This window comes from Lampetra planeri, chromosome 49 (assembly GCF_965212315.1).
Source record: "Lampetra planeri chromosome 49, kcLamPlan1.2.h2, whole genome shotgun sequence".
Lineage (NCBI taxonomy): Eukaryota > Metazoa > Chordata > Hyperoartia > Petromyzontiformes > Petromyzontidae > Lampetra > Lampetra planeri.
The window spans coordinates 4,353,563-4,378,856 of NC_136155.1; the positions used below are offsets into that span (position 1 = coordinate 4,353,563).

Here is a 25,294-nt window from a genome sequence, read left to right on the forward strand (position 1 = left end):
ATTTTAACAGCCAGTCTTATTGACGAACGTGTGAGGGGTGACTCAGGGTTCTCAAACTTGGCAAGATGACTCGGCAAACAAACACAAAAACAAACCCCATGACGTGAAATTAGTTTTTTCCCCACTTTATTTAGTGAAATTCCAACTTTAAAAAGCCATAAAAAAAGTTTAATAAATACAGTCTATCCACATATATGTTTTTTTTCTCTAGTCCATCCGCTTACACACCTTCTGAACTAATGATCAATAAGAGAATTCGCTTAGGGTATAAACATTTTGGACTATGGCCCTCGTAAGGTGCAAAGGTTATTGACGAACGTGCCAAGTTTGCCATTCACTCATTCATCACCGACTGCCAATTGACCTACGGCTCGCTGGAGCCAGACTCGATTGATCGACGGAGCGAGCGGTGAGACCTCGAGCGGTCGGTAAGGATATCGGAGCAGCAGCTTCTGCAACAGCTCCTTGGGCGAAAGGAAGGAGCGGTACGTCATGAGGAACACGTCCCGGAAGCCAGCTGCGTGAGATGGGACGTAGAGCGGCGTGTGGAAACATCCCCATAGCCAGCAACAACAGAGTCACCACCGACGCCACCACCACCATCACTATCACCGTCACCACCATCATCGTCACCACCGTCACCACCGTCACCGTCGCCACCGTCACCGTCGCCACCGTCACCGTCGCCACCGTCACCGTCGCCACCGTCACCGTCGCCACCGTCACCGTCGCCACCGTCACCGTCGCCACCGTCGCCGTCACCGTCGCCACCGTCGCCACCGTCACCGTCGCCACCGTCACCGTCGCCACCGTCACCGTCGCCACCGTCACCGTCGTCACCGTCGCCACCGTCACCGTCGTCACCGTCACCGTCACCACCGTCACCACCGTCACCACCGTCACCACCATCACCACCATGGCTAACCCCAACACTACCACAGCATCATCACCACCACCACTACTACCACCATCATCATCTAGAGCCATTGCTACTACCAATACGAAGACAATTGTCACCATGGCTAAAGTCAACACTACCACAGCAGCATCAACAACAACCGCCATCTGCCACTAAGTAGCGGTGACGTCACCACGGCGCTTGTGCCACCACCACAGCCGTCACTACCACCACCACCAACAATACAACGCTGCCTGCTGCACGTGTTTGATCGTCGGGCCGCTTACCGTTGCCCTCCACGGTGGCGTAGACGAGGAGCGAGTTGACGTAGCCGCCCCTCAGGCTCGGCCCGTCCTCTCCCTGCAACGCGAGCGGATCGTTCGGATCGGTCATTGTCATTTTTTTAGTTTTTTTTTGCGCCAGCGATTCGCTCGGTTCTGCCCGGTCGTTCGTTGCCGCGCACACGCCAGCATTTACTCGAGCAGCGGGCGCGGGCCTACGCACGCCTGTCACCCAAGCACTGCCCGAGGCGAGGGTTGGCGGATCGCACGGGCGTTGTTGAAGCTGCCTTCTCCGTGGACGTCGAGGACGAGCCCGTGCCCTGGCTCGACTCCTGTACGGGGATGGAGTGTTGCTTCCCCTCCGCCCCTCACCTGCATGGGGTTTTCTCTGGGTGGTACGGGTTTCCTCCCAATTCATAACTCATCAGTAATTGGTCTCTGTGTCAGTGTGTAGGTCTCTATGCATGTCCGTGCATCAATGCGAGTGTGTGGGTCTCTATGTGAGCCTATGGGTCTCTATGTGCGAGTATGTGGGTGTCTATGTGAGCCTATGGGTCTCTATGGGAGCCTATGGGTTTTCTACGCGAGGGTATCGGTGTTGATTGCCAGTCACAGTGGTCACATGGCTGAAACCATAAACTCACTACACTTGAGAAACCGGTTTAATCACGGACAGCCAAAACCTGGATTCGACCCCAGGATCTCAGCGCCCTGACCTCTGCGCGACCCGGTGACCTCCCTCACCTCCTTCTTGAAGACGAGCCCGGCGTGTAGCTCCGTGAAATCGGTGACGGAGAGCGCTCGAGACTCTCCCGTCACCTCCTCACGCTCCAGCGTAAACACCTCGTCGTTGGCGGCCTGAGTCCTATCGCGGCCAAATACACATCGTCATCATTGTCGTCATCATTGTTATCAACGTCAACACGGCCATCATCGTCGTCGTCGTCAACATGACCATCGTCATCATCACCATCATCGTCGTCACGAGCAGAAACGTCAACCCCATTGTCACCGCTGTTGTAATCATCGTCACGAACAGAAACATCATCATCGTCGTCTTCGTCATCGTTGCACATGATTGACTGCGTGAGCGCATCAATCGACATTAAACGATGAAGTGATGCATCGTTAAAGCCCTACATCGACCATCATCCTGGTCATCATGACAGTTGACTGCGGATCCATCTCTTCTTTCTCCCCATGAGTGGGGGGTAGGGGGGGAGGACGGGGTGGGTGGGCGGGTAGAGCAGGTGAACTCACCCGGGGCTATCGGGGTCGCCAAAGGGTCGACCTCCGGACGCAACGAACCGCTCGCTTGGAACGACCGGTGGACAGACCTCCGTCACAATCACCATCTGCGTCACGCACAGACACACACACAATACAGATGGAGGGTTCGTCCACACTTCGCTGCACCGCTCCCTTCTCCTGCCCACCCCAGGGGTATACAGCCTCTTCCTGGACGCCCGCGTAGAAAGGGGAGTTTCGCAACATCTTGTGCGATTGATCCACCAACTCTCGCCGTGCCCTCCTCCCGTAGCACCGGATTGGAGGCAGCCGCGTCGCGGCGGCGCGAACCGCCAACGTGCGGACACTCTAGTGCCCGCCGCAACCATGCGAACCGATCGTCCTCCGGTCGCCGGACCTCGTCGCCACTCACGGTTTGCCGGCGCTTTGGCGGCAGGGCTGGCGGCAAGGCCGAGCAGGCGAAGAGCGGCGACGCCGAGGGGGAGGAGAGCGGTGAGGGCAGCGGAGACGAAGGGCTGAACGGCGCGAACGGTGTCGGAGGTAGCTGAGCAGAGCTCGATACGGGCAGCGCGTAGTCGGACAGCAGCTGCATGTAGGTCTGGACTGCGAGCCCACGGCAGGATCACACAAAGACAACGAACCCCCGGTGTAGCCTTGAAGCGGACTGTTGGGGCAAGTGCCGTTAGAGTGAGTAGCGCCTACGATTAGCACGGTTGGCTACGTAGGGTGCGAAAGAAGTTCAACATACATACACCTATGAAGGCTGGCACAGGGCAACCGAGGTAGTGGGTGGCCAACACCTCGCCTGGCCGCCTTTTCCTCCCCGTCGCTGATGAGCACTTGCTCATAGGCGACAGAGGCATGCTTTCTTTGACACTTTGCGACAAAGTCAACTATCCAGAAACCATCGTGGCCAGAGACAGGACGGACGTTCGAGTTGTCACCCCCATGGACGGACGCGAGGTAACCACCGCTCTACGGGATTCGCATCGACGTTAAGTTCACTTGTCGCATGTGGTAGGTTATTTCATTTGGTAGACTTTGTTTGTGTGGTGTACACTCTTCCCCCCACCCCCGACCCCCGCTCACTCTTGCTCTTCTTCTGCGGCAGCGGCGGCGGCTGCTGCGCCGGCTCCGCCGAGAGCTCGTGCGGGAACAGCTCCTGCTGCTGCCGCTGCTGCAGCTCCCACGGCGGCTGCGGCGCCAGCTGCCCGAGCGGCGTGAAGATGCCCGGCGTGAGCGCGGCCTCCGACGTGGATGCCGGCGGCGAGGACGCCGACGACGGATCCTCCGCCTCCTCCTCGCGACACGCGGCGAGGAGGACGGAGGAGGAGGAGAAGAAGGCCGGTGGCGGCGCCGCGGCTAGTCCCGACGGAGCGAGCAGCAGCGCCGACGGAAGCGACGCGCGCCCCGTGTCCGACGCTCGCCTCTTCTTCTGCGGCAGCTGCGGTGGCAGAGGGCCGCCGCCGCCGTCGTATTCGCCGCCGCCGTCGCCGCCGCCGCACTGCGTTCCTGCCGGCGGCGGGCGGTCGCCCTCTTCGCTCCGCCTCGCGTGACGGGGCGACGGCGGTGGCGACACGGACGGCCGACCCGAGCGGCTGCGGTTCATGGGAAGGGTGGCAGTGGCGCCGAGGTCGTCGCGGTGGTGGTGGTCGTCGTCGTTGTGGCGGTGGCGGCGGCGAGGGTAGGAGGGATACACCGGCTCGGAGAGGAGGAGCGGACCCTGCTGCAAGGGGACGACGTCACGGGCGGACGGGAAATCATCACCGGCAGCAGCAGCATCATCAGCAGTCATTTGGTGAAATACCACATCTGCCCACCACTATCCAAACTGGCTCAACTCTATGTTCAGAAGAAGAGACATGGCCTAGCCAGAAAGTGGCAGAGCACAAAGAGGAAGGAGTGGGGCCTAAAAGTGAAATTCCCTGTTGCTCTCACGTGACTAATCAACACAACAGAGGATAAACAAACGTGTCCAGCAGGCAGCATGGCTTTAGTGCCGCAGATGTGCACCCTCCTATTGGCACGGTTGGCTACGTACGGTGCAAAAGTTCAACATACAGTAGTCCTTCGGTGAACTGTAACATCGGTTGAAGGTTTTTCGGTTCACGTTTCGCCTCCCATAGGACCACCCCATGGTTTCGACGAACGTTAACATTTTGAATCTAGATTTGAACTTTTCGTGACTGCAGGGATCCATACTCTTTGGTTCTTTCGGTAAAGTCGGCAGTTGTTCTGCTGTATCGGTTCCGCCTGATGACGGTCACTTGTGTTGCGATCGAAACGTCGTGATTTAATTTATTTTATACCTACGTGACTTTACTGAAAGAACCAAAGAGTATGTTAACATTTTGATTGACGGTATGTTTACGTTATGCACGCGGTCGCCAATTTTAGCCAATCAGACCGCTCGTAAGTGGGGCTGAGCCATGCCCTCAGCCAATCAGTGATGCCCATTTATAACCGTTTAGACCTCGACTAGCTTTGTTCGCATTACAACGTTGTCTGTTTTGGCAGTGGAAACAGCTCTCTTGTAGACTTATTTTTCAACTTATAAGCGAATTCGATTAACAGTTATTTCAGTAGTGTACGTGGAACGGATTCAAAAACGTGAAGCGAGGGACTACTGTACATACATGTGGCCACATGACGTACGGTTGAGCTAAAGAGCTCTTTTGTTAAGGGTCAGCCTCATGGGCAGGACAGGAGGGGTAAGAGGAGGATGCAAAAAAAATGTTAAACGTCACAGCGATGCAATCTGAAAAGGAAAACCCATCACAACAGCAGCGGCACATAAAAAACAAACGTAGAAACACCCGTTCAAACGTAACTAAACAGGGAATTGAAATACATTCAAGGGGCAAATTAAAACCGCGAATTCGGAGTGAAACAAATGCATGACGAACCAACAGATGGCAATGAAAAATTAGCAGCGTCACTTTATAGGTCACATTCACGGTGGAATTGTTTTGATCATTGTTAACGTGGCCATCGGGCTGAGCGACTACTGCGTGGTGTTATGTTGGTGTGCTCTGGGACTGTTAGTTGTTGTTGATGCTGCCTTGCCCAAACTTGATAAATCACACCTATACAATCACATTATATTTAGCGATTTCCTTACCTTTTCTCTATTTCGCACTCCTATCGTTGGGTTTTTTGTGCATTGTTGGCTGCTGTAACGTTTATGACCACTTGCCCCGACTGGACATCCGCGAAAAAGAGCTTCATTAGCTCATCGGATTCCTCTACAAATCTAAACAAAGATTCTGATTCTGTGTAGCATAGGTGCGTTTGAAGGTGGTGGTCAGAGATAAATTGATGTGTGGGGAACATCTTTTGGCCATGGATTTTTTCCCTCTAGATTTGAAGTTTTCGTGTCTGCAAGGATCAATACTCTTTGGTTCTTTCGGTAAAGTCACGTAGGTAAAAAAGAATAAAAGAAAATAAAAAAGAAAATAAATTAAATCACGACGTTTTGGGCGCAACACAAGCGCTCGTCATCAGGTGGGACCACCACAGCCAGAAGCAACTGCTGGAATGAGTAAGAGAGCTGCAGTGAAGCAAGACGCTATATAAATAAGAGAGGGGGGGGGGGGAGGAGCCACGGAGGAGATACATGACTTTACTGAAAGAACCAAAGAGCATAGATTTTTTTGTTCATTTTTTTTACCCAGATCATAATTACGAGTCGCACACCGCTCATCGTCACTCGCGGTACGCCTCCGGTTCATTCCGGTGAAGGCTGTTCACACGATCGTTGTCGTCGGTCTACCGGTGCTGTACGTACGTTGAACTTCTTTCGCACAGTACGTAGCCAACCGTGCCAAATCGGAGTGTGCGGGTTCGTCTCACATTTTGTCCAATTTCATTCTTGTCACCGTCAGCTCCGAGGGCAACGATTTGAAACGGTTGTTAAAAACGGACGAGGGCGGACCGAGGAGGAAAAACAACATTCGCACAATTACCTCCTCCTCTTGCTGCTGATGATGTCTGTGCCAGGCAGGCAGGGTGCAGCACCCGTCGCACGGCGGCAGGAACTCCGGCATGGAGCACCCATCGCTCTCCAGGTCTGTCACACGAGCACACAAAAGATAAAGACCCACCGTGTAGCCTTAACAGACTGTTGGGGCAAGCGCTGTTGGCGAGTAGCAGCACCTTACGTAGGCCGGCATCGCCACACCGTACAGCCTTTGTTTCCCCAGTGCTGATGTTTAACACACACCGCACTAAGTACTCATTTGAGGCCGGGTCGACCTAGGGGGAGCCCCAGGACCGGTTCAGATATTCGCCACCAATGTTGAGGGCAGGAATTGAACCGGGGTCACCAGGTTCATAGCGCCATATGCTAGCCGCGACGCTACATGAGAACACACACTTGTCAGACAAACCCAGATATCCACTGCTGGATGAATATTTCCCCCACAACCCGAGTTTAATTCTCAGCCATGGCTCGGTGGCAAGGGATAATCTAACCTGGTTCTAGACCGCCAACTTCACCAATTCACCCTGATCAGCTCGATAGATGATATTCAATTTAATCCAGATAAGAGCCAATTGAGATAAGCAAATTTGTTTAGGGCAATTAAGTGCAGTTTACGTGGTGCTGGCTAAGTTAACCTCCTGAGAGAGACACCAAGAACCCAGGGCCTAAAGCCAATATCTTGCCAGTGTGCTGCTTTAGTGTCTTCGGCACTAGATTTTGTGAAGCTGGCTCAGGAAACTCAAACAGTCATCATGAACTCATTCAGAGACGGACATCCACACACACACACCCGAGATCATAGGTTCTGGCTCAGAAGTCTCCGATATGGCCATCATGAGCCCCTTGAGAGAAAGACAGACACCCAGCCCCCACCGAACTCCTGAGCCCCCCCCCCAACCCGACCACACCACAGCGCGCGCGAGCGTGGGAACGCACCGAGCAGCTCGATGCTGGTGTGCAACGCCAGCACGCCGGCGCCGCTCCTCGGTTCGTCGGCGCCCGACACCAGCAGCTCCTCCGAGCGACTCCACGTGCCGCGCATCTCCAGGGGTGCTGCCGCCAATGCCGGCGACATCGCCGCCGCGGCTGCCACCGCCGGCGTCGCTGACGCCGGAGGAGGAGGAGAGACGAGGGGCGACTTGCTGAGCAGCGCCGGCAGGGTGCAGCACCGCGTGGAGCACGGCGCCTCCTGCTGCGCCGTCGTCGCGCGAGCGGCACACGCACGCACAAACACACGGTGCTAAACGGGCACAAGGGGTAAGGAGCAACCGCGCGCGTACGCCACGCATCGTGCGTCGTTTACCCATTTTTGTTCATCCTGTTCGCGGCAATTGTCTGCCGTGGGCTTTCGTGTAAACCCATTATATTTACTCAAATTGTAAATGTTGTGGGTTTGCTCTCCAACAAACCAGTGAGTGCTGAACTAGTAACTAATGGGCACGTTGTGTTTACGTGACAAACCTTGCTAATTGGCTGTGTCGGGTGGTGGCGGATTGAACAATATGTTTGTATTCACACGATATAACCCAAAAAAAAAAGTGATTACAAATTATCTGTTGTTGTGTTTTGCTCTCGTGCCTCTGGGCCTTCCCTCCACCCCTGTCGCTGCCGCCACTGCCGTGCATGCCAGCGCCAACGCCCAGACACCGCACAAGGTACTCACTCGAGGCCGAGTCGGTTTGGATAACCGCCACTGGATGTTGGCCTCGAGCGGAAAATCCAAATCAAGTGGGTGGGGGTGCGTAACGCGGAGCGATAACCACCACACAACCGCTCCCCCACGTATGCAAAAACAGCAACAACGACATACACATATAACATCACACACACATACAGATCCCCCCCTATAGCCTCAGGAGATCACTGGGGCAAGGGCCGTCCAGGCGGGCAACTGGATCCGAGCCCAGAGATCTCAGGGGTCGCTGGCTCAACCCTCTTTAACCATCCCCCGGCCACCTCAGTCCAGCGTTATTAATTCGACGACGGATTTTTTATTGTCGTTCCTGCCAGACTCACCGAACAGCTGACGGCGCCACCGTCGCGGGGAAGGCTGCCCCCCACGGGGCGGCACATGGGCAGCACGGTGGCCACGGGCACCAGGGCGGTGTGGCCCGCGACGCGCCTCGCAAACAGGCTCACGCTGCACGCGTACACACACACACACACAGGGCAAACCTCCCATCAGCTCCCCCGCGCACCTCTGATTAGCTCCCCCGCACCGCCAATTAGCATGGTTGGCTATGCACGGTGCGAAAGAAGTTCACCATACTTACAAAAACCACAACCATCTCCTCCCCCCGCGTGAACGGCGATCGCCTTCCCTTCCTCTCCGCTCCCTTCACCCTTCCACTCCTTTCCGTACCCCCTCCCCTAAAGCACTTTTTGTGACCCCGGCGTGCCCTCTGTTGCGGTCACTCATTCCTCGGCCGTTGCACCTCCCCCAACCCCCCCCCCCCACCCCCGGCCGTGTAAAAAAAATAAATTGACGTTTCCGTTACCGCTTTTTAAAATCTTCGGTCAGGCACAAATGTGGGCAAAAAGAGACCCGCGCAACGATTAGATGAAGAAACGGATGGGGCACGGTTGGGGGTGGGGGGTGCTCACCTGGGCACCGTGAGGGCGGTTGCGGAGAGGAAATCGGGGGGCCGCGGCCTGGGAGGTTTGGGTGGGGGGCCCGGTCCGACGTCCGTCTCCAGCAGCACCCCCAGGGAGAGGCTGTGCTGCGTGGGGAGCGTGGCGGAGCGGTCCAACGTCGGCTCGGCGGCGTCCGGCCTGCGCGCCGAGGGGTCGCCGCGGACACGAGCGATGGGGGGAGGGGGGGCGGGGGGCGTGAGAACGGACGAGGGGCGCACTCATCGTGGTGCGTGGTTACAGGGCGACGACGACAAGAGCTCGAGTCTTGAATTGAATTATGGGCCGGAATCGTGACGATTCGTCGAATCGTGCAGAGAGTTATGGTGGAGAGCCCAAGGGAGGGAATGCGCAGAGGGGGTGGACAGGCGACAGGTTAGACAGGGAGACAGAGGAGCGGACAGCCATACGGGCATACAGACTGGCAGATGGAGACACAGGCAGAGAGAGACAGGCAGAAAGAAAGACAAGCAGACACGTAGGCTTGAGAGACAGACAGACAAATACACACGCAGGTAGGGAGGCGGGATGGCCGAGCAGAGGACTAAGAAGGACAGACTGGAAGACTGGGAGACAAACAGAGATGCAGACAAACGCAGTCAGACACAAAGACAGACGGGCAGAGATAAGGACGGTCGCGCCGAGAGACAGGCCGGTTGAAAGAAGAACAGTCGGACACACGAGAGATGGAGAGACTCGCGCAAACCGAGCGAGCGCCAATACCCGTGCGCTGTCAGCGAGCGTCCGTCCACATCGTCCGCAGGGGGGGCGTTCTCCTCCTGCTTCTGCATCACTCGGAGCAGCTCCTGCAGTCGGGCGCGACAACGGAACAACGCGCGCTCAGCAGGCCGCATTAGGAAACATTAAGAAATTGTTGGTGCCGGCTCATCGCATGGCTGCCTTTTCCGCTCGTCTGCGGTTCCCCTCCACGTGCCACTTTGAGTCGTCCTCTCTCTCTCCCTCCTTTCGAGAGCGAGCGAATAATCCATGCAGCGGCGCCGTGTTACAAACTTTAAATTATTCAACATTTAATCGAGGACTAAAGTTGCATGTACGTATGTTCAACGTCTTTCGCACCGTACATAGCCAACCGTGCTAATCGGCGGTACGGGTGGGAAGGACAACAAGCTTAACACTAAAATCTGTTCTGAATAAATCAGTTTTCAATGTAGATGACTTTAAAGTGCATAGCACCAGTGGCTTCGTAATATCGGAAGGAAGAGCATTCCAGACGGCCGCAGAAGCGCGTGCACGGATTTTCTCCGGGTGCTCCGGGGTCGCTGGGGGCATGGGGTGGGGGGCAGGGGGGTGGGGGCCAGCATACCCGCAGGCTGTCGGACACGCGCTGTGTGACGGCGAGAGCGGCCGAGTGTTCGGGGGGGCGGCCCCCCACCAGCAAGCGGTCCGAGCAGCGCGCCAGGTCCGTGAGCGAGCGGTACACTCGCCGCTCGCGCCACGCCACCTCCGGGCTGCTCACACACACACAAAGACAAAGATCCCCCCCCGTGTAGCCTGTAAAGGACTGTCGGGGCAAGTGCCGTTAGCGAGTAGCGCCTATGAAAGCCCGGCACGGCACACGAGGGAATGAGTGGCAAGCACCACATGCCTGGCAATGTTTATACACCGCACTAGGTCGTGATTTTGAGGGGAGGACCGAGACCGGTTCAGATAATCGTCACTGGTGTTGGCCGTGAGCGGGAATTGAACCCGAGTCACCGGGTTTGTAGCGGAGTGCAATAACCACGACACTACCGCTCCCCCACTGCACAACAACAAAGATCTCCGTGTAGTCTTAACAGACTGCTGGGGCAAGTGTTGTTAGCGAGCACCCGTGCAGGCTGGTACGGTTGCCCACAAGCCAAAGCAGAGGAAATGCACGCGAAAACAGTGGGAGAACGCACACACACACAGACTCCAGACAGAGAGAGATGCCCGAGGTCGGGAATCGAAGGCGGGAAATTTCGCTCCCCAGTGCCCAACGACCGACAGAAGCTACGAGCCTACGGCTGTCATCACCGCTTCAGGGGTTTGTATGCCAGGGCCCGGTGAAGTGGAAAGGGGGTACAGGGGGGGAGCACTCCCGAACCTGAGGGGCTGGGGCGGCAGGCCAGAGAGAAGGCTCCAGACGGCCTCCAGCACCCGGCTTGCCGTGCCCGGCAGCAGCTCCAGGACGCCCTTGTCGAGGATGGCGCGGTAGTAGGTGAGGGCCCGCTCCACGGACGCCAGGCCCTCCGACGGGCCGGCCTCCCCCTGCTCGAGGAGAACGGACAAAACGGGGGACCAAAGATTACCCCCCCCGCCTCCCCAACCCCGACTCCGTGTGGCCCTCGCGGGCCGCTGGGGGCAGGTTTCCGCGAAGCGTCGTCGTTGGTGCATGAGGTGGCAGCGTCGGAGCCCCTCGCACGGCTTAGCTGCATGTGTCTCCCCCTCCTCCACCCCCCGATTGCTGATGTACGTATGTTGAACTTATTTCGCACCGTACGTAGCCAACCGCGCTAACCGGAGGTGCGGGATACACCGGGTACGCGTTTGAGGCAGAGTGGACCTAGGATAAGCCCCAAAACTGGCAAAGATATTTCGTCGTTCTTTGTTTCGAAGTCTTATGAGGGATAAGCACGCGCCGTTTGGGCGGGATGGATGCATGCCACTGGATCTCACCGGGTGGGGGGGGCAGCTTCCCGCGAGTTATTAAAACAAGTTATGTGGTGACGCTGCGTTGGCCGTGGGCACACGAGCGCAGGTGACAAACGAAGCCGAACGCATTCGTCAAGAACAGCGCCGTGCGTGGCACCAATGAGGAAAAATGTATAAGGAAGGAAGCAACGATGTAGGCTTCGTTTATGTGCTATGAAGGAGGGCCATTGCCCGAAACGTCATCCATTATACATTTTTATTTTAAAGCCGTACGGTGTGTTGAGTTTTGTCACGAGTTATTTTTTTGTAATTTTTACATTAAAACGCACCGCATTCGCTCACTCTCAAAAGAGAGGGAGACGGAACGACTCCGGGGTGGTGCCAACAAGTACCCAAGCTCTGCCGTCCTCTGCATATTCAGGTGTTATTAACCAATTTATCGAGTGTCTGCATGTGGGAGATTACCCATGCGCGAGAGGGGACAACGCTATATCTCATACAGACGGAACAGCTGGACTTCCACATTGTTGCTGCACCGCCTTCTCGTGGCGAGCAAGGCCTTGGCAACCTCATCGACTCCCACGGCAAGGGAGATTCACGGCATTTGAGTGCGGCAATAAACTAGGTAAGGCCCACTGAGATACGTAGCTCGTTTTCAGAAGCAACCTGGCCACAAATGATAGCTCAACGAAGTGGCACATAACGTGGAAATAATTGACATTTTCCAAACACTCTAAACGCGTGCTCATAAATGTGGAAGGAAAAACCGGTGGACCCGGAGAATAATCGACACGACCACGGGGAGAGAGAGACACAACATGCAAACTCCAAATATACAACAGGCGTCAGGGTCGTGATCGAACCAACAACCTCCTGCATACCAGGCGAGGGAGTTAACATCTTGCCACTGTGTACACCCTTATCCACCAACATTCGCCGCTGCTGCCACACAGCGCTGGGGTACAGGCAAGCTACATGTGTATTGCATTCCACCACCGCAGTTCGATTAGCTTTTCAGGATAGCGGTGGTCGGTGGGGGAAGACGTACCTTGTGCGTGGGAGAGACGGGCAGCGCATCGCCGGAGAAAGCTCGCGACCAGCGGAAGGACAGTGCCCTCTTCACCCGCTGCGTCTGCAGCTTCTCCCGCCAGCGCATCTTGACGGCGGGCAGCCGCAGGGAGTCTGCGGGCGGCGCCAGCGGTACGGTCAGACGAACGATCGCGGCACTCTTATCGATCCGTGGCGCCGCCACAGTGGGTGCAATGGCGAGTCAGACAAACACAAACACACACGCACAAAGATCCCCCCCCCCCGCCCCCGTACAGCTGTAAGTAAGACCGTCGCGGAAAATGTGCGCTTTGGGGGAGCATCTATTGAATCTGGCACGGTCCTCCGAGGCTGCGGGTGTGGCTAACGCCGTGCCCAACCGCAGTCTTCGTTTCCCCTCGAGTGCCGATGTTTACGCTCGGCGGCAGGGCAGACAATTATGGCCGAGCTGACCCGGTGCGGGGGGGGGGCAACCAAAAAAAACAACAAGAGGAGACCTTCTTTTTAATTTCGTTTTCGAACTCGGCCCAATTCGAGACCGTGGTCCCAAATAATTAAACGTCACGAAGTGGCAGTTCCCTTCAAGAGCCGTACGCGGCTCCGAAGCAGCGAGTTGCCGCGGGTTGCCGCCCCCCCGATCGCCCCCCTGGCCTCGGGGAAGGATCGTGACACGCTGGGGCACCGCCCGCCACGAACCTTGTACGAGCAGCAGGGATTTCACCTGGGACGCGTGGACTGTAGTCACGCACGAGAGTGCGAGAACCATTTCACCACCGTTACAAAAGACATTTTGCCCCACGTAGCCTTCGGTAGACTGTTGGGGCAAGGCCGGCACGGTGCACGAAGGGGGTGGGTGGTCAGCACCACGTCCGGCTGCCTTTGTCTACCCAATGCTGATATTTACACACTGCACCAGGTATTCATTTAAGGCCGAGTCGACTTCGAGGAGGCCCAGGACTGCTTCAGATATTCGTCACCGATGCGAGCCGTGAGCGGGAATCGAACTGGGGATCGCCCGGTTCGTAGTGCAGCGCTAACCGCTGCACCACCGCTCCCAACCGTAAGCAAGCACGCAAGCCACACACCCACACGACCATGCCTGCACACGCACGCACGTGTAGCGATCCACAATCACTTTCACATGCTTCAAATTCCTCAGCCGCAGATCCCTCTCCCTCTGTACCAGTTCCCCGAGTCGTCCCCCACCCCCCGACAGGAGCCTAACCAACAGTTCAGTAACGCCGAAAGTTGAAGGTCCCCTCCCCCCCCTGCAGAGCCTCGACAGGTTATTATGGGTCGTGCGCTGTTCGCGAGCACCTATTAAGGTCGGCACGGCGCACGAGCGAGTTGGAGGCAAACAAAAGACAACGCCTGTGCTGATGTTTATTACACACACACACCGTGGCAGGTACTCAATTAAGGCCGAGTCAGCCTAAAGGAGGGTCCAAACATTTGGCACTGTCGTTGGTCGCGAGCTGAGAATCGAACTCGGGGACCTCTGCCGGGTTCATAGCACACCACGCCGTGATGGCAAAATGTTAACTCCCTCGCCCAGTACACAGGATGTCATGGTTTGATTTCGACCCTGACGCCTGTACATTTAGAAACACGTGTTCAAGAGTGTTTGACTGCTGCACATTTCCACATCGTAAGCCACTTCGTCGAGCTATCGTTCGTGGCCAGCTCGCTTCTGAAAAAGAGCTATGTAGCTCAGTGGAGACCTAACCTGGTACTATAAAAATAAAAGCTTTTTATTTTATTTTAACCGATGCGCCACCGCTTCCTCGTCCAGGATGGAGCTCAACCGTCGAATAAGGCGCGGGTCGCTCGCCTCCCCGTGTGGAGGGAAGCCCCCCCCCACCCACTCCCCAACAACCCCCCGTCCCCTGTCCGTGCACATGGGCGATAAAAGAGGGGCCTTAGTTGGGGCCACAGGCAAAATACAAGAATCATCAGCAATGGTGAATCCACCACTCAATTGAAGGCCTCACCCCACGGCACGAGGCTCTTTTGGGGGCTGCTCGACTGTACTTCACCACGTGGGGGGGGGGGGGGGAAACGCACGTGTGTGGGAGCAGAGCACCGCCGCGTAAGCCCCGCAAAGCAGAGGTCGCAAACGGGTTTTGATTCCTTACCCGTACCCGGCCGCACTAGGGTCGCAAATGGGTACCCGTACCCGGCCGGGTACCCGTTCCCTACCCGTACCCTACCCGAAATGAGTGACAAACGGTTACTCACCAGTGACTCACGGCCTACCCGTACCCGGCCGCACCAGGGTCGCAAACGGGTACCCGTACCTGTACCCGGCCGGGTACGGGTAGCCGGGTATCGGGTAGGGTACGGGTATCGGGTACCCGGTTGCGACCTCTGCCGCAAAGGCTTTCAACAGACCCGCCTGCGCGCCGGGTGTTCGCCCATCCAGGGACTATTGAGGCTCAACCCCGCCGCTTAGCTTCGTCCAGGGTCTGGATAAGATTGGGGCGCATTTTTCGGGAGATCTTTCTAACAAACAGATACGACACGCCAGCCTGTTAGTGCGAAAACAAGGGGGTTGGGGGGGCGGGGGGCGTTGTGGCGAAGGCGGCTAAAGACGAAGATGTCCGCCGGGTAGCCTGCGCAGGCTCTTGGGGGCAAGCACCGTAAGCGGGCACGGCCCGGCTGACCTTTCATCTCACCAGCGCCGATGCCAATGTTTCACGTAGCGCACCAGTCACTCGATTTAAGGCCCGGCGCGCACGAGGGAATCAGGTTGGCCGGCACCACGCCTGGGCCGCCTTTTTCTCCCTATAGTGGCGATGTTTACACATTGCACAAGGTAGTAATTTGAGGCCGAGTCGACCCAGGGGAGGCACAGGACCGGTTCAGATAATCGTCACTGGTTTTGGCCGTGAGCGGGAATTGAACCCGGGTCACCGGGTTTGTAGCGGAATGCAATAACCACGACACTACCGCTCCCCACTGCACAACAAACAAACAAAGATCCCCGTGTAGTCTTAGCAGACTGTTGGTGCAAGTGCTGTAGCGAGCACCTATGAAGGCCGGCAAAGTACACGAGGGGGTGGGTGTCCAGCACGACGCCCGACCGCCTTTGTCTCCCCAGTGCCGATGTTTTTTCACACAGCAATCAGGTACTCATTTGAGGCTGAGTCGACTTAGGGGAGGCCCACAGTACCAGTTCAAATAATCGTCACTGGTTTTGACCGTGAGCAGGAATTGAACCCGGTTTGCCGGGTTCGTAGCCCAGCGCGCTAACCGCTACACTACCGCTCCCCACTGAACAACACCCACACACACTCATGTCGTATATAAATAATAAAAACAACATTTCAAAAAATTAATTATCTTTCTTCAAAATATCTTGATGGGCATGTTCCCCCTATGCATAAGCCCCTTCGAGATGCGGTCACAGTTTTAATGCTAAATCATTAAAAATATATATCTCGTTGAGTACTTGTATCCGGACTCGTATACGGAAATCGAAGGTCGCGTTTCACGACCGCGCACAGCTCGTTTGTCAAAATCCACTTACGCCATGCAGGCGGTGAGGGTTATTTGACCATACTTCACCAGATTTGTCAGTGCCGCTTGGCGCAGGCAGACGGGAAACGTACAGCGACGTTACCGGCGACGCACATCGGCACATTTGCCCATCACGTGACAACTTGATTCGTTTGGCCTTGGTCGGGTGGTGGAGGGTGATTAACTGGAATTATTTTTGTTTATCCCCCACCAGGGTAAAAGCACGCCGAGCTATGAGCTGTTGTTCAGCGGCGACCTGGCCACACGCACGTGTTCGATGGCCCATCGCAGTGGCTCATAACATCATCGTCATCATCATCATCACACGTGGCGATTTTTTGCAGCAGCCAAATAATCAAAATGTCGACGTGGGGGGAGGGGGTGGAGGGGTGGTGGCACCCGCAAAACAATCCACACGACCATCACACAGAGAGAGAGAGATAACACGCGGACTCCAAATGTACAACAACAGGCATCGCCAGGGTCCGGGAAAGACCTCTCGCCAGAAGACACGTATGACGAATTATAATGTAGGTCGTGAAAACCCATAGCGAGTATGATAGTTAACCTACTAGAATCTTACTCCTTGGTTCTTTCGGCAAAGTCATGTAGGTAAAAAATAATAGATCGCGACGTTTCGATCGCAACACAAGCAATCGTCATCAGGTGGGACAACCACAACAAGAAAAAAACTGCTCAAGTAGACGAGAGATCTGCCGTGGCACGAGGTTATATATGCCTCAGAATTAGGGGGCGGAGAGAGAAGTGGTTACCCAGCCAAGTCCTATCCAGGGTCAAGGCTGCTTAGCTTCTGAGGTTTGATGGGATCAGCTGCATTCTGGGTTATTTTCATACTGTGAGAAATGAAACCTCTGGTGCACACAAGGGTTCTGTTGTTTTCACCTGTGCACGCATGTTGAACTTCTTTCACAATGTACGCAGCCAGCCGTGCTAATCTGAGGTGCGGAAAGGGAAGTAACGATACGCGGCTGTCAAGTTAAAAGTAGATTCTTACACTCACGTTACTTGCAATTATTTGCGTTGCATGGTAATCAAATGCTAATGTATAGGTGGCTTGGCGAGGCCTTCATCCAGCAGTGGATGGATCATGGCTGATGATGAGGGGGTTAACAGCGAGTGGTAAGTGACGTTTTGGTTTTCCATAGCCACGACTGGTTCCGTCAAATCTCAGCTCTCCTTCTAAACAAGTGTTCTTCAGTTTAACACGTAGGCTTTCACGACCAATATCATTCACAATAACACGTAGGCTTTCCTGACCAATATCATCCATAAGAGGTTTTTGGGTTAGATCATCCATAAGAGGTTTTTTTGGGTTAGATCGCGTAAATGTTCATAAATGTGTCGTTAAACCTGCCACCACCCGACACAGCCAACTAGTAAGGGTTGTCACGTAAACAGAACGTGGCCAATTCGTCACTAGTACAGCAACACCGGTTGTGTGTTGGAGAGCCAAGCCACAACATTTACAATCTGAGTACGACGTTTTGCCAGTAATTACAACCAGCTTCATGACTGGCGAAATGCCGTAAATGTTGTGGCTTGGCTCTCCAACACACAACTGGTGTGCTGTACTAGTGACGAATTGGCCACGTTCTGTTTACGTGACAACCCTTACTAGTTTGCTGTGTCGGGTGGTGGCGGGTTTAACGACATATTTATACATTTACGCGATCTAACCCAAGAAAAAAACCTGTATCGCGAATGTTCTTCTGTGAAGGCCAGCGGCCCACTGGCGGCCCCACGTGGCCTTTAAGTGTGGGCCCCCCCTTAAGTGTAGACCCCCCCTTAAGTCTGCCCCCCCCCTGACAAACACAAACGTGAAGAAACACCCCCGACCCAACCAAGTAACGTTCGTCGCAGATTCGCGAGCACATTGCAAAGTGTTTTTGCCTGCGATTTGATGGAAAAAGAAGCCAATGAACCCAGCGTGGAAGGTCACGGGGCCATCCCCCGTTGGCAGATGGGGGGAAACCCCCCCATCTCAGTTGACGGCGTTTCCTAGAAACGCCTCACTCCGAACGAGGTTTCGGCTGAGGGTCAAAAACATCCAATTCGAAGCGAGGCTTATCCCATATATTGTGCACGTTATAAACAGCAATGTTATTATTGTTATCGGGGTCTAATGACACTTCTATGAACTACTCGACACCTGTGAAAAAGAGCTTCGTAGCTCATCGGATTCCTCCAGTATAAATAAATATTCAGATTCTGATGATGAGGGGGGGGGGGGCAGCTAATGCTGGATTGTCACTCCAAGCCTCGGCAAACATTGGGCAGCGGGGGAGGACGCCAAGAAGCGTCTCTCCGCGTGTCGAAGAACTAAAACCCCCCCACACACACCGGGCAGCTTGCGACAACGCGAGCCGGGCAACGCAAGGGGGGCAGCCGCCTCCATCTCGGCCGTTTCACACCGAATCGCCAACGGCAACGGGGCAGGTGGTCGCTTATCGGCGACTCGCAGACTTCCCCCCACCACCACTCTCCCCACCACCACCACCACGACCACGACTCGATCCTGGAAAAATCATAGCGGGTGACGGTGGACGGCCACAAACGAAACCCCAAGCGGGGCCGCCACTGCCCCCGCCTGCCCACGCCCCCGCCCCCCTGACCACGCCCCCCACCAATCCTCCAATCACCGCCTTCCTAACCGCTGCCACACCCCCCCTGACCACGCCTCCCACCACCCCCCCCACCTCCGCCCCCCCCCCGGCTCCGTCACTTGGCAACCACGCGCGCTGATCTTCCGAGCCGCCACAGCCGCCGTTGCCAACGGCAACCGCGCGCGCTGCCGAGGTCGCCGTGACGACCGCCCCCCCCCCACACTGCCCGGTGCGTGCGGTGGAGTGGATGACTCCGTCTCGAATTCTCTTCGCGTCGGGTCAACTCGAGTGTTTGGCCAATGGGGATAAATACAAATAACGAGACGGAATAAGATCTAGAAAGATAACAAGGATTCGCGGCTCTATGTCGACCCCCTGGTGGAAGTCAGCCGTACGTTTATTTCGGCTGAGGTCAACTGAGTTTACACGAAATGCCCGTTTTGTTGTTGTTGTCGGACGCACCAAAGACGAATGAGAGATAAAAAAACAACCGGCCACGTTGTTTTAGCTTGGTGCCCTCAGGGTCGAGATAAAGCAATCGTCGTCGCCGCTTCCGGCGGTGGATGGAGATTAGCAATAATCACGAAATAAATTAAGCGACCTTCGCAACGGCAGAATTTTCGAGGAACTCTCACCATTCACGTCCGCAGTTAGAGTCGTGAATAGATGGGTTTGTGCGTCGTTTGCATCATTTGTTATTATTACTCCGACAGCGAGCGGCCCCCCTGCGCTGGTTTTTGTCCGTCGTTCCGTTAGCCCGGACGTCACACCAGTGAATCGGGCACAAATTTTGCCATAAATCGCGCGCAATTTATTTCTCGCGATTAGTTCGATCGATTTCACGCTCACGGCACGGGCAAATGCCTCCGACGCCGACGTACCTCGCCACAGGCCCTTCACGGCTACTCCTCTTTTCAGTCTCATCGCCACCGCCGCGATCGAGATTTCCACCTGCTAAAATTGTTTTCTTTTCTTTCTTTTATTCCAAACCTACTCAACTGGGATCTACGAAGCACCTCCGATTGGCACAGTTGGCTACGTACGGTGCGAAAGAAGCTCAACGTACATTCATACAAAGCAGTTGTCCACCGCCCCCCTCCTTACTCCAAAAACCTTGCTTGAGTCTCCTGAAACAGAGCCACGAGAATCTGCGAGGATCTCCTGGATGAACAACCCCATCAATAACGTCTGCAAAAAACCCCATCAATAACGTCTGCCCACCTTGTCACGAAAGCTGGCGTCACCTCGCAAGGTCCACCACCATTTCCTGATAAGTCTTGCATGTTGAACTGTGTATGGATGTTGAACTTTTTTTGCACCGTACGTCGCCAACCGTGCAAATCGGAGGTGCGGGGGGAGGAAAACAAACTAAACACAACAACAAGCAGTTATAAAGAAATGAGTTTTCAATCTAGATAATTCAAAAGCGCATAGCTCCAGTGACTTCCCAATATCGGAAGAGCGTTCCAGGCGGCTGCAGAAGCACATCCGAAAGCGCGCGATGTTCGACGGTTGGCCAAAAAGCCGCAGCGAGGATGACCGGAGTTTGCTTGACGAGATCAGCAAGGTCATGAGCTGTGAAGGACCATTGCCCGAAAACGTCACCTATTCACATACCGTCTCCCTTCTTAAGGCCACGGTGGTAACTGCTGAACGTGATGATTTTCATGCCGTTGTTATTTTTTCACGGTCTCGTTATCGTCTCGTCAGTGGGGGGGGGGGGGGGCACCTCTCGTAAGGTCACGACCTCTGCGTGCCACTCCGACGACGTTACAGAAGCCTCGGCAGCCGATCCTCGCACCCGCTGGGGAAATTCTGCACGTCCGCGAGCGTCTCGTTTTATTTCAGCCGGGTACACACAGCAGCTCTGGGGGAGGGGTGGTGTGTCGCTGCCGTGGTCGTAATGGGGAGCGCACTGGACTTATGAGCCAGAGGTCACCGTTTCGACCCCATCTCCCGGCACGGTAGTTGTAACAACCGTTCGCAAATGGGTACGCCGCAATCGATCGGCAGGTTGCGTGTGGTGGGGTAAAGTGTGGGTATTCCCACTTCTTTCCACGATGTCTGGCCAGCGTGGAAGAGTAGGCCAAATACCCCGTAACAAAGGTCCTTCCGTCAGCAGTGGCGTGAGCAAAGCAGTTGCGTGAGCAACGCCGTTTCAATGCTGCACTCTTAGCTTGTTTACCTTTCGACACAAAGCACAGGTGCCTGCTCTCCTACTCCTGCACGTTGAGTGACCGAATTGGTGAGCGAGTGAGCGTCACGTACTCACCGCTCACCAGTGCAGTACTCACGCGCCGCCAAACGCACAAACGCACAACCGAGAGCCGCGCAAACCCAACCTGCTGCGGACGCTGGAAGAAAGTTGTCGCGGAACACCGGAAGAGAAAACTCCGACACATCAGATTTTTTTGCCGAAGAGACGGCGAGAGAGAGATGTGCCGGCGAGCCTTCGCCGTCGCCCCCGCTGTATCGCACCGGGAGTTGGCGCTTGCTCTGTCACGAGCCGGAACCGACCGAGAAGCCACAGGAGAACCCGCCCCGTTGGTCCGATCGACCTGCCACCGTTTCCTCGAGTGAAGCGGAGAGCTTGTTTATTTTTTTATTTTTTGTTTTGCTTGTTTTTGTTTCCGGGCATAAAAATTACGTGGGAGGCTCACGGTGCACCATGCCTGCCTGCCTGCCATACCTGCCTGCCATACCTGCCATGACCACCTACCATGCCTGCCTGCAATGCCATGACCACCTACCATGCCTGCCTGCCATGCCTGCCTGCGCTATGCCTGCAAGCCTGCCATGCCTGCCTGCCTGCAAGCCTCCCTGCCTGCTTACCATGCCTGCCATGACCACCTACCATGCCTGCCATGCCTGCCTGCCATGCCTGCCTGCCTGCCTGCAAGCCTGCCTGCTTACCATGCCTGCCATGACCACCTACCATGCCTGCCTGCTTATCATGCCTGCCTGCCTGCCATGACCACCTACCATGCTTGCCACGACCACCTACCGTGCCTGACTGCCTGCCATGACCACCTACCATGCCCGCCTGCCACTCTTGGTGGTGGCAGTCACAAGTGTACAGATTATTTATTAACCGAGCAAGACGGAAAAAGAGTCGGAGGGCACCCAAGTGCAGTTCTCCGCTAACAGGTGAAGGTTAAGGCACAGCCCTGCAACTGCTGGCGGCGTAACGGCCACTGCTAGGAAAGCCCCTCGGGAGGATAAGTGGCCTGCTCTTCCATTCTGACCGCTTGGCGACTCGTTCACTCACCACCCACCGACTCATTCGCCCAGCTCACCCTTGCAACTGAGACTCAGGATCCCGTTGAGCACCCACCTGGTTGAACAAAATAACTTGAAGCTCTTTAAGCCTGAGAACTGGGTGTGTCTCCCTCTTTCGGAAGGCCCACAAATGACTGCTGTCAGTGCACACCGAGAGAGTCCCCACCGATAATATATTCCAGCCCGAGGACTGGGTGTCTATCAGACTGTTCGTAATGGCTGCGTCTAAGACACCGAGCGAGGGAAAATTAAAATTCTCCGTTTCTGGCCCGAGGGCAGGGTGTCTCTCCCTTTCTCTCTCAGGAGGTACATAATGGCAGCGTCTGAGACACTGAGCGAGCGCATCGAGGGTGGTTGGGTGATCCCTTGGGGGCAGGGAGTCTCTTTAAAGAAACCGAAAAATATAAATCCAGAGTTATTTCCCACACTCACTACAACCGTAGGGCGTGCAACGACACATCGATTCAACGACTAAAATCAATTTTCACAATCACGTGGGCAAAAATAGTTTTTTAGCGCTGGGACAATAAATCAACTTTGTCGATTTCATCGACTCCATATTTTTTTAACGTGCTATGTACAAAAGTCATTACCCGAAATGCCGCCTGTTATATAATCTTTTATACCTTTTAAGGACGAACGCGGACTACTCGAGCCCCTTTAAAAAATCCTGCCTCGTGAAGGTGGGAAACCCCCACCCCCCCACACAAAGCCACAGCCCGCTTGACCCCGTTAATGATGCCGATGACATCACCAAGCCCAGCTTGTCGTCACCGCCCGTCCAGCGGCACACAGACGCAAATGGGGGGAGAGGTTTTTCCTCCCCCCCCCCTCCTATTTTTGCGCTACCCGATTGGACGGCCAATCAATCCGACAATCGGCAGTCGTCGATCACGTCAACAAATGGACATCCGATAATTTTACGTCAAAACAGAAGATAAAATTGTGGGTTGTAAGCGTGCGACACAATATTAGAGCAGGAAGGCCAACGAACGCCCAAGCTCTGCAGCCTCCTTACATATTAAGATGTTTTCAACCAATGAGTATTCCAATAGCACAGTGGGTTACGGACTGCGCTGTGAACCTGGCGACCCGAGTTCAATCCCTGGCCAGGGCTAACAGCGGCGGTGGTCCAAGATGGTCCTGGGCCTCCATATGCACCAAACCGGGCTGACCAGCTTAGCGAAGTATGGTCCAAACACCAACAATGACAGACAGGGAAATGGGAGGCCTTCAACCAGCAGTGACCTGATAAGGGCCTCTAAATGAGCATTGTTAATTTTACTGCTTGTGCAATAAAACAAAACTGAAATACAACTTAGATTTGGCCTGTGAAGCCTTCGATTTCGAAGCCTCTTTCCGGCCAGCCATAACAGAGCAAACCTTCCACAGGACGAGGACGTGACGCAGACACATTCTCTGGCGAAATGAACATTGAAGCGAAACATCCGTGGCCGAAGCACTACCCACTGCTGGATGGACAGGTGCGTGACAACGGCTCTGCTGCTGTGCGGTGGGCAGAGGTCGCAAACGGGTTTTGATTCCTTACCCGTACCCGGCCGCAACAGGGTCGCAAACGGGTACCCATACCCGGCCGGGTACGGGTAGCCGGGTATCGGGTAGGGTACGGGTATCGGGTACCCGGTTGCGACCTCTGGCGGTGGGCGACTTTCATTGAAGCGGGCGAGAGCCGTGCATTCTCCTAATTGCAGAAACAAAAACACGGCGAGCCAAACGGCCATGGCACAAATAACAACAAGGTCGACGCGTTCGCCAAAAGGAGGAACACAAACTGCTGTACATCCTTACTCTTTGGTTCTTTCGGTAAAGTCACGTAGGTATAAAACAAAAAATTAAATCACGACGTTTCGATCGCAACACAAGCCACCGCCGTCATCAGGTGGAACCGATACAGCAGGACAACTGCTGATTTAGGAGAAAGATCTGCTAACAACAAGAGCTTATAAAGGGTTTTGATGGTGTACATCGTAGGTGACGTTTCGGGCAAACGGCCCTTCCTCACAGCGGAGATTTGGTCAGGTGCCCGCTGCTGTGATGATGAAGAGCCACTTGCCTGCAACGTCACGTAATCGTCTGCTATGAAGAAGGGCCGTTCCCTCCCTAAAGCATCGGCCCCATTGCTCAAAGAATATTGTTCCACTCTAGGGCAGTGTTATTGACGAGCGTGTTGAGTTTTTGTTATGAGAAGTATTTTTGTTTGTTATTGGCTATCCACTGTGTAGACTTGGGGCAGGTAATAACAACTCCATGGTTCTCGTATAACTCAAGCGTAATGGATGTTTTGCATTAAACCACACACTCTGGTGTGCTCTTATGGATGACGACCATCACGATGACAAGCGAATGTGTGTATGTTGAACTTGCTTGGCACCGTACGTAGCAAGCCGTGTGCTAAATCGGAGGTACCGGTGGTGGGGGGGGGGGTCAAACTAAACACAAATCATGAGTCTCCACCATCCGCTCTGGTAGAGCGGACGCGTTAGCGAACTCCACGCAACAATCAGTGGCGAATGTTCGGGGGGACTTGAAGCTCCATCTTACACGAGAGAGAGGGGGGGGGGGTGCGACACAGCGGCTCGCCGCACCTGCAATTCAAACCTGGGCGGCAACGAATATTCAAAAATTTAAATAACAATGACATCGGTGGGCAACGACATCTTAACAGGCCAATGAGGGGTGGGGTGGCGGGCTCTCGCCCTCGCTTCGCCAATTCGCACTGACCAGCGTGGTGAAGTATGGTCAAACGACTCCCACGGCCCAAGGCAAAGTCGGCGGAGGGAGGGCCTTCGTTCAACAGCGGATCGACACATGGGCCCCGATTACGTGAGTGCAGTGTCCAGGTAAACAAGGGACGTCAGGGCGTGTTTTCATTGGTGATCACACAGCAGAATATTGAAAACAATGCGGTAGCGGTTTCAACAAGCATCAACACGCGTACAGCAGCAATTGTTTGCAAGTCCACTGCCGGACGAAGGGATTTGCCCCACCATCCGGAGGGCGTTATTTGACCATACTTCACCACGCCGGTCATTGTGGGTTGGGGAGCACGGCACGGTGACTACAACAAAGGAATTCGCCGCATCATCAGACAATGCCGTGATTATTACAGAACGCTTACCTACAGTGCAGC

General features: G+C 55.0%; 1 protein-coding gene across 2 annotated transcripts in view; it reads right to left on the minus strand.

Annotated features, from left to right (window-relative positions):
• Window positions 1-25,294, minus strand: part of LOC144733917 (uncharacterized) — a 36,559-nt gene that overhangs the window by 9,792 nt on the left and 1,473 nt on the right. Inside the window, exons 2-15 of one of the 2 annotated variants that reach the window (XM_078615928.1) lie at window positions 12,723-12,856; window positions 11,127-11,290; window positions 10,365-10,509; window positions 9,764-9,846; window positions 9,014-9,181; window positions 8,426-8,549; window positions 7,346-7,598; window positions 6,393-6,496; window positions 3,517-4,153; window positions 2,840-3,030; window positions 2,440-2,534; window positions 1,924-2,044; window positions 1,186-1,258; window positions 439-517 (exon numbers count right to left, since the gene is read on the minus strand). In XM_078615928.1, the coding sequence (XP_078472054.1) occupies window positions 439-517; window positions 1,186-1,258; window positions 1,924-2,044; window positions 2,440-2,534; window positions 2,840-3,030; window positions 3,517-4,153; window positions 6,393-6,496; window positions 7,346-7,598; window positions 8,426-8,549; window positions 9,014-9,181; window positions 9,764-9,846; window positions 10,365-10,509; window positions 11,127-11,290; window positions 12,723-12,856 (2,371 nt within the window). Of the gene's footprint in view, window positions 1-438; window positions 518-1,185; window positions 1,259-1,923; window positions 2,045-2,439; window positions 2,535-2,839; window positions 3,031-3,516; window positions 4,154-6,392; window positions 6,497-7,345; window positions 7,602-8,425; window positions 8,550-9,013; window positions 9,182-9,763; window positions 9,847-10,364; window positions 10,510-11,126; window positions 11,291-12,722; window positions 12,857-25,294 lie in introns of both variants that reach the window. The other variant, XM_078615927.1, reaches the window with a different exon arrangement.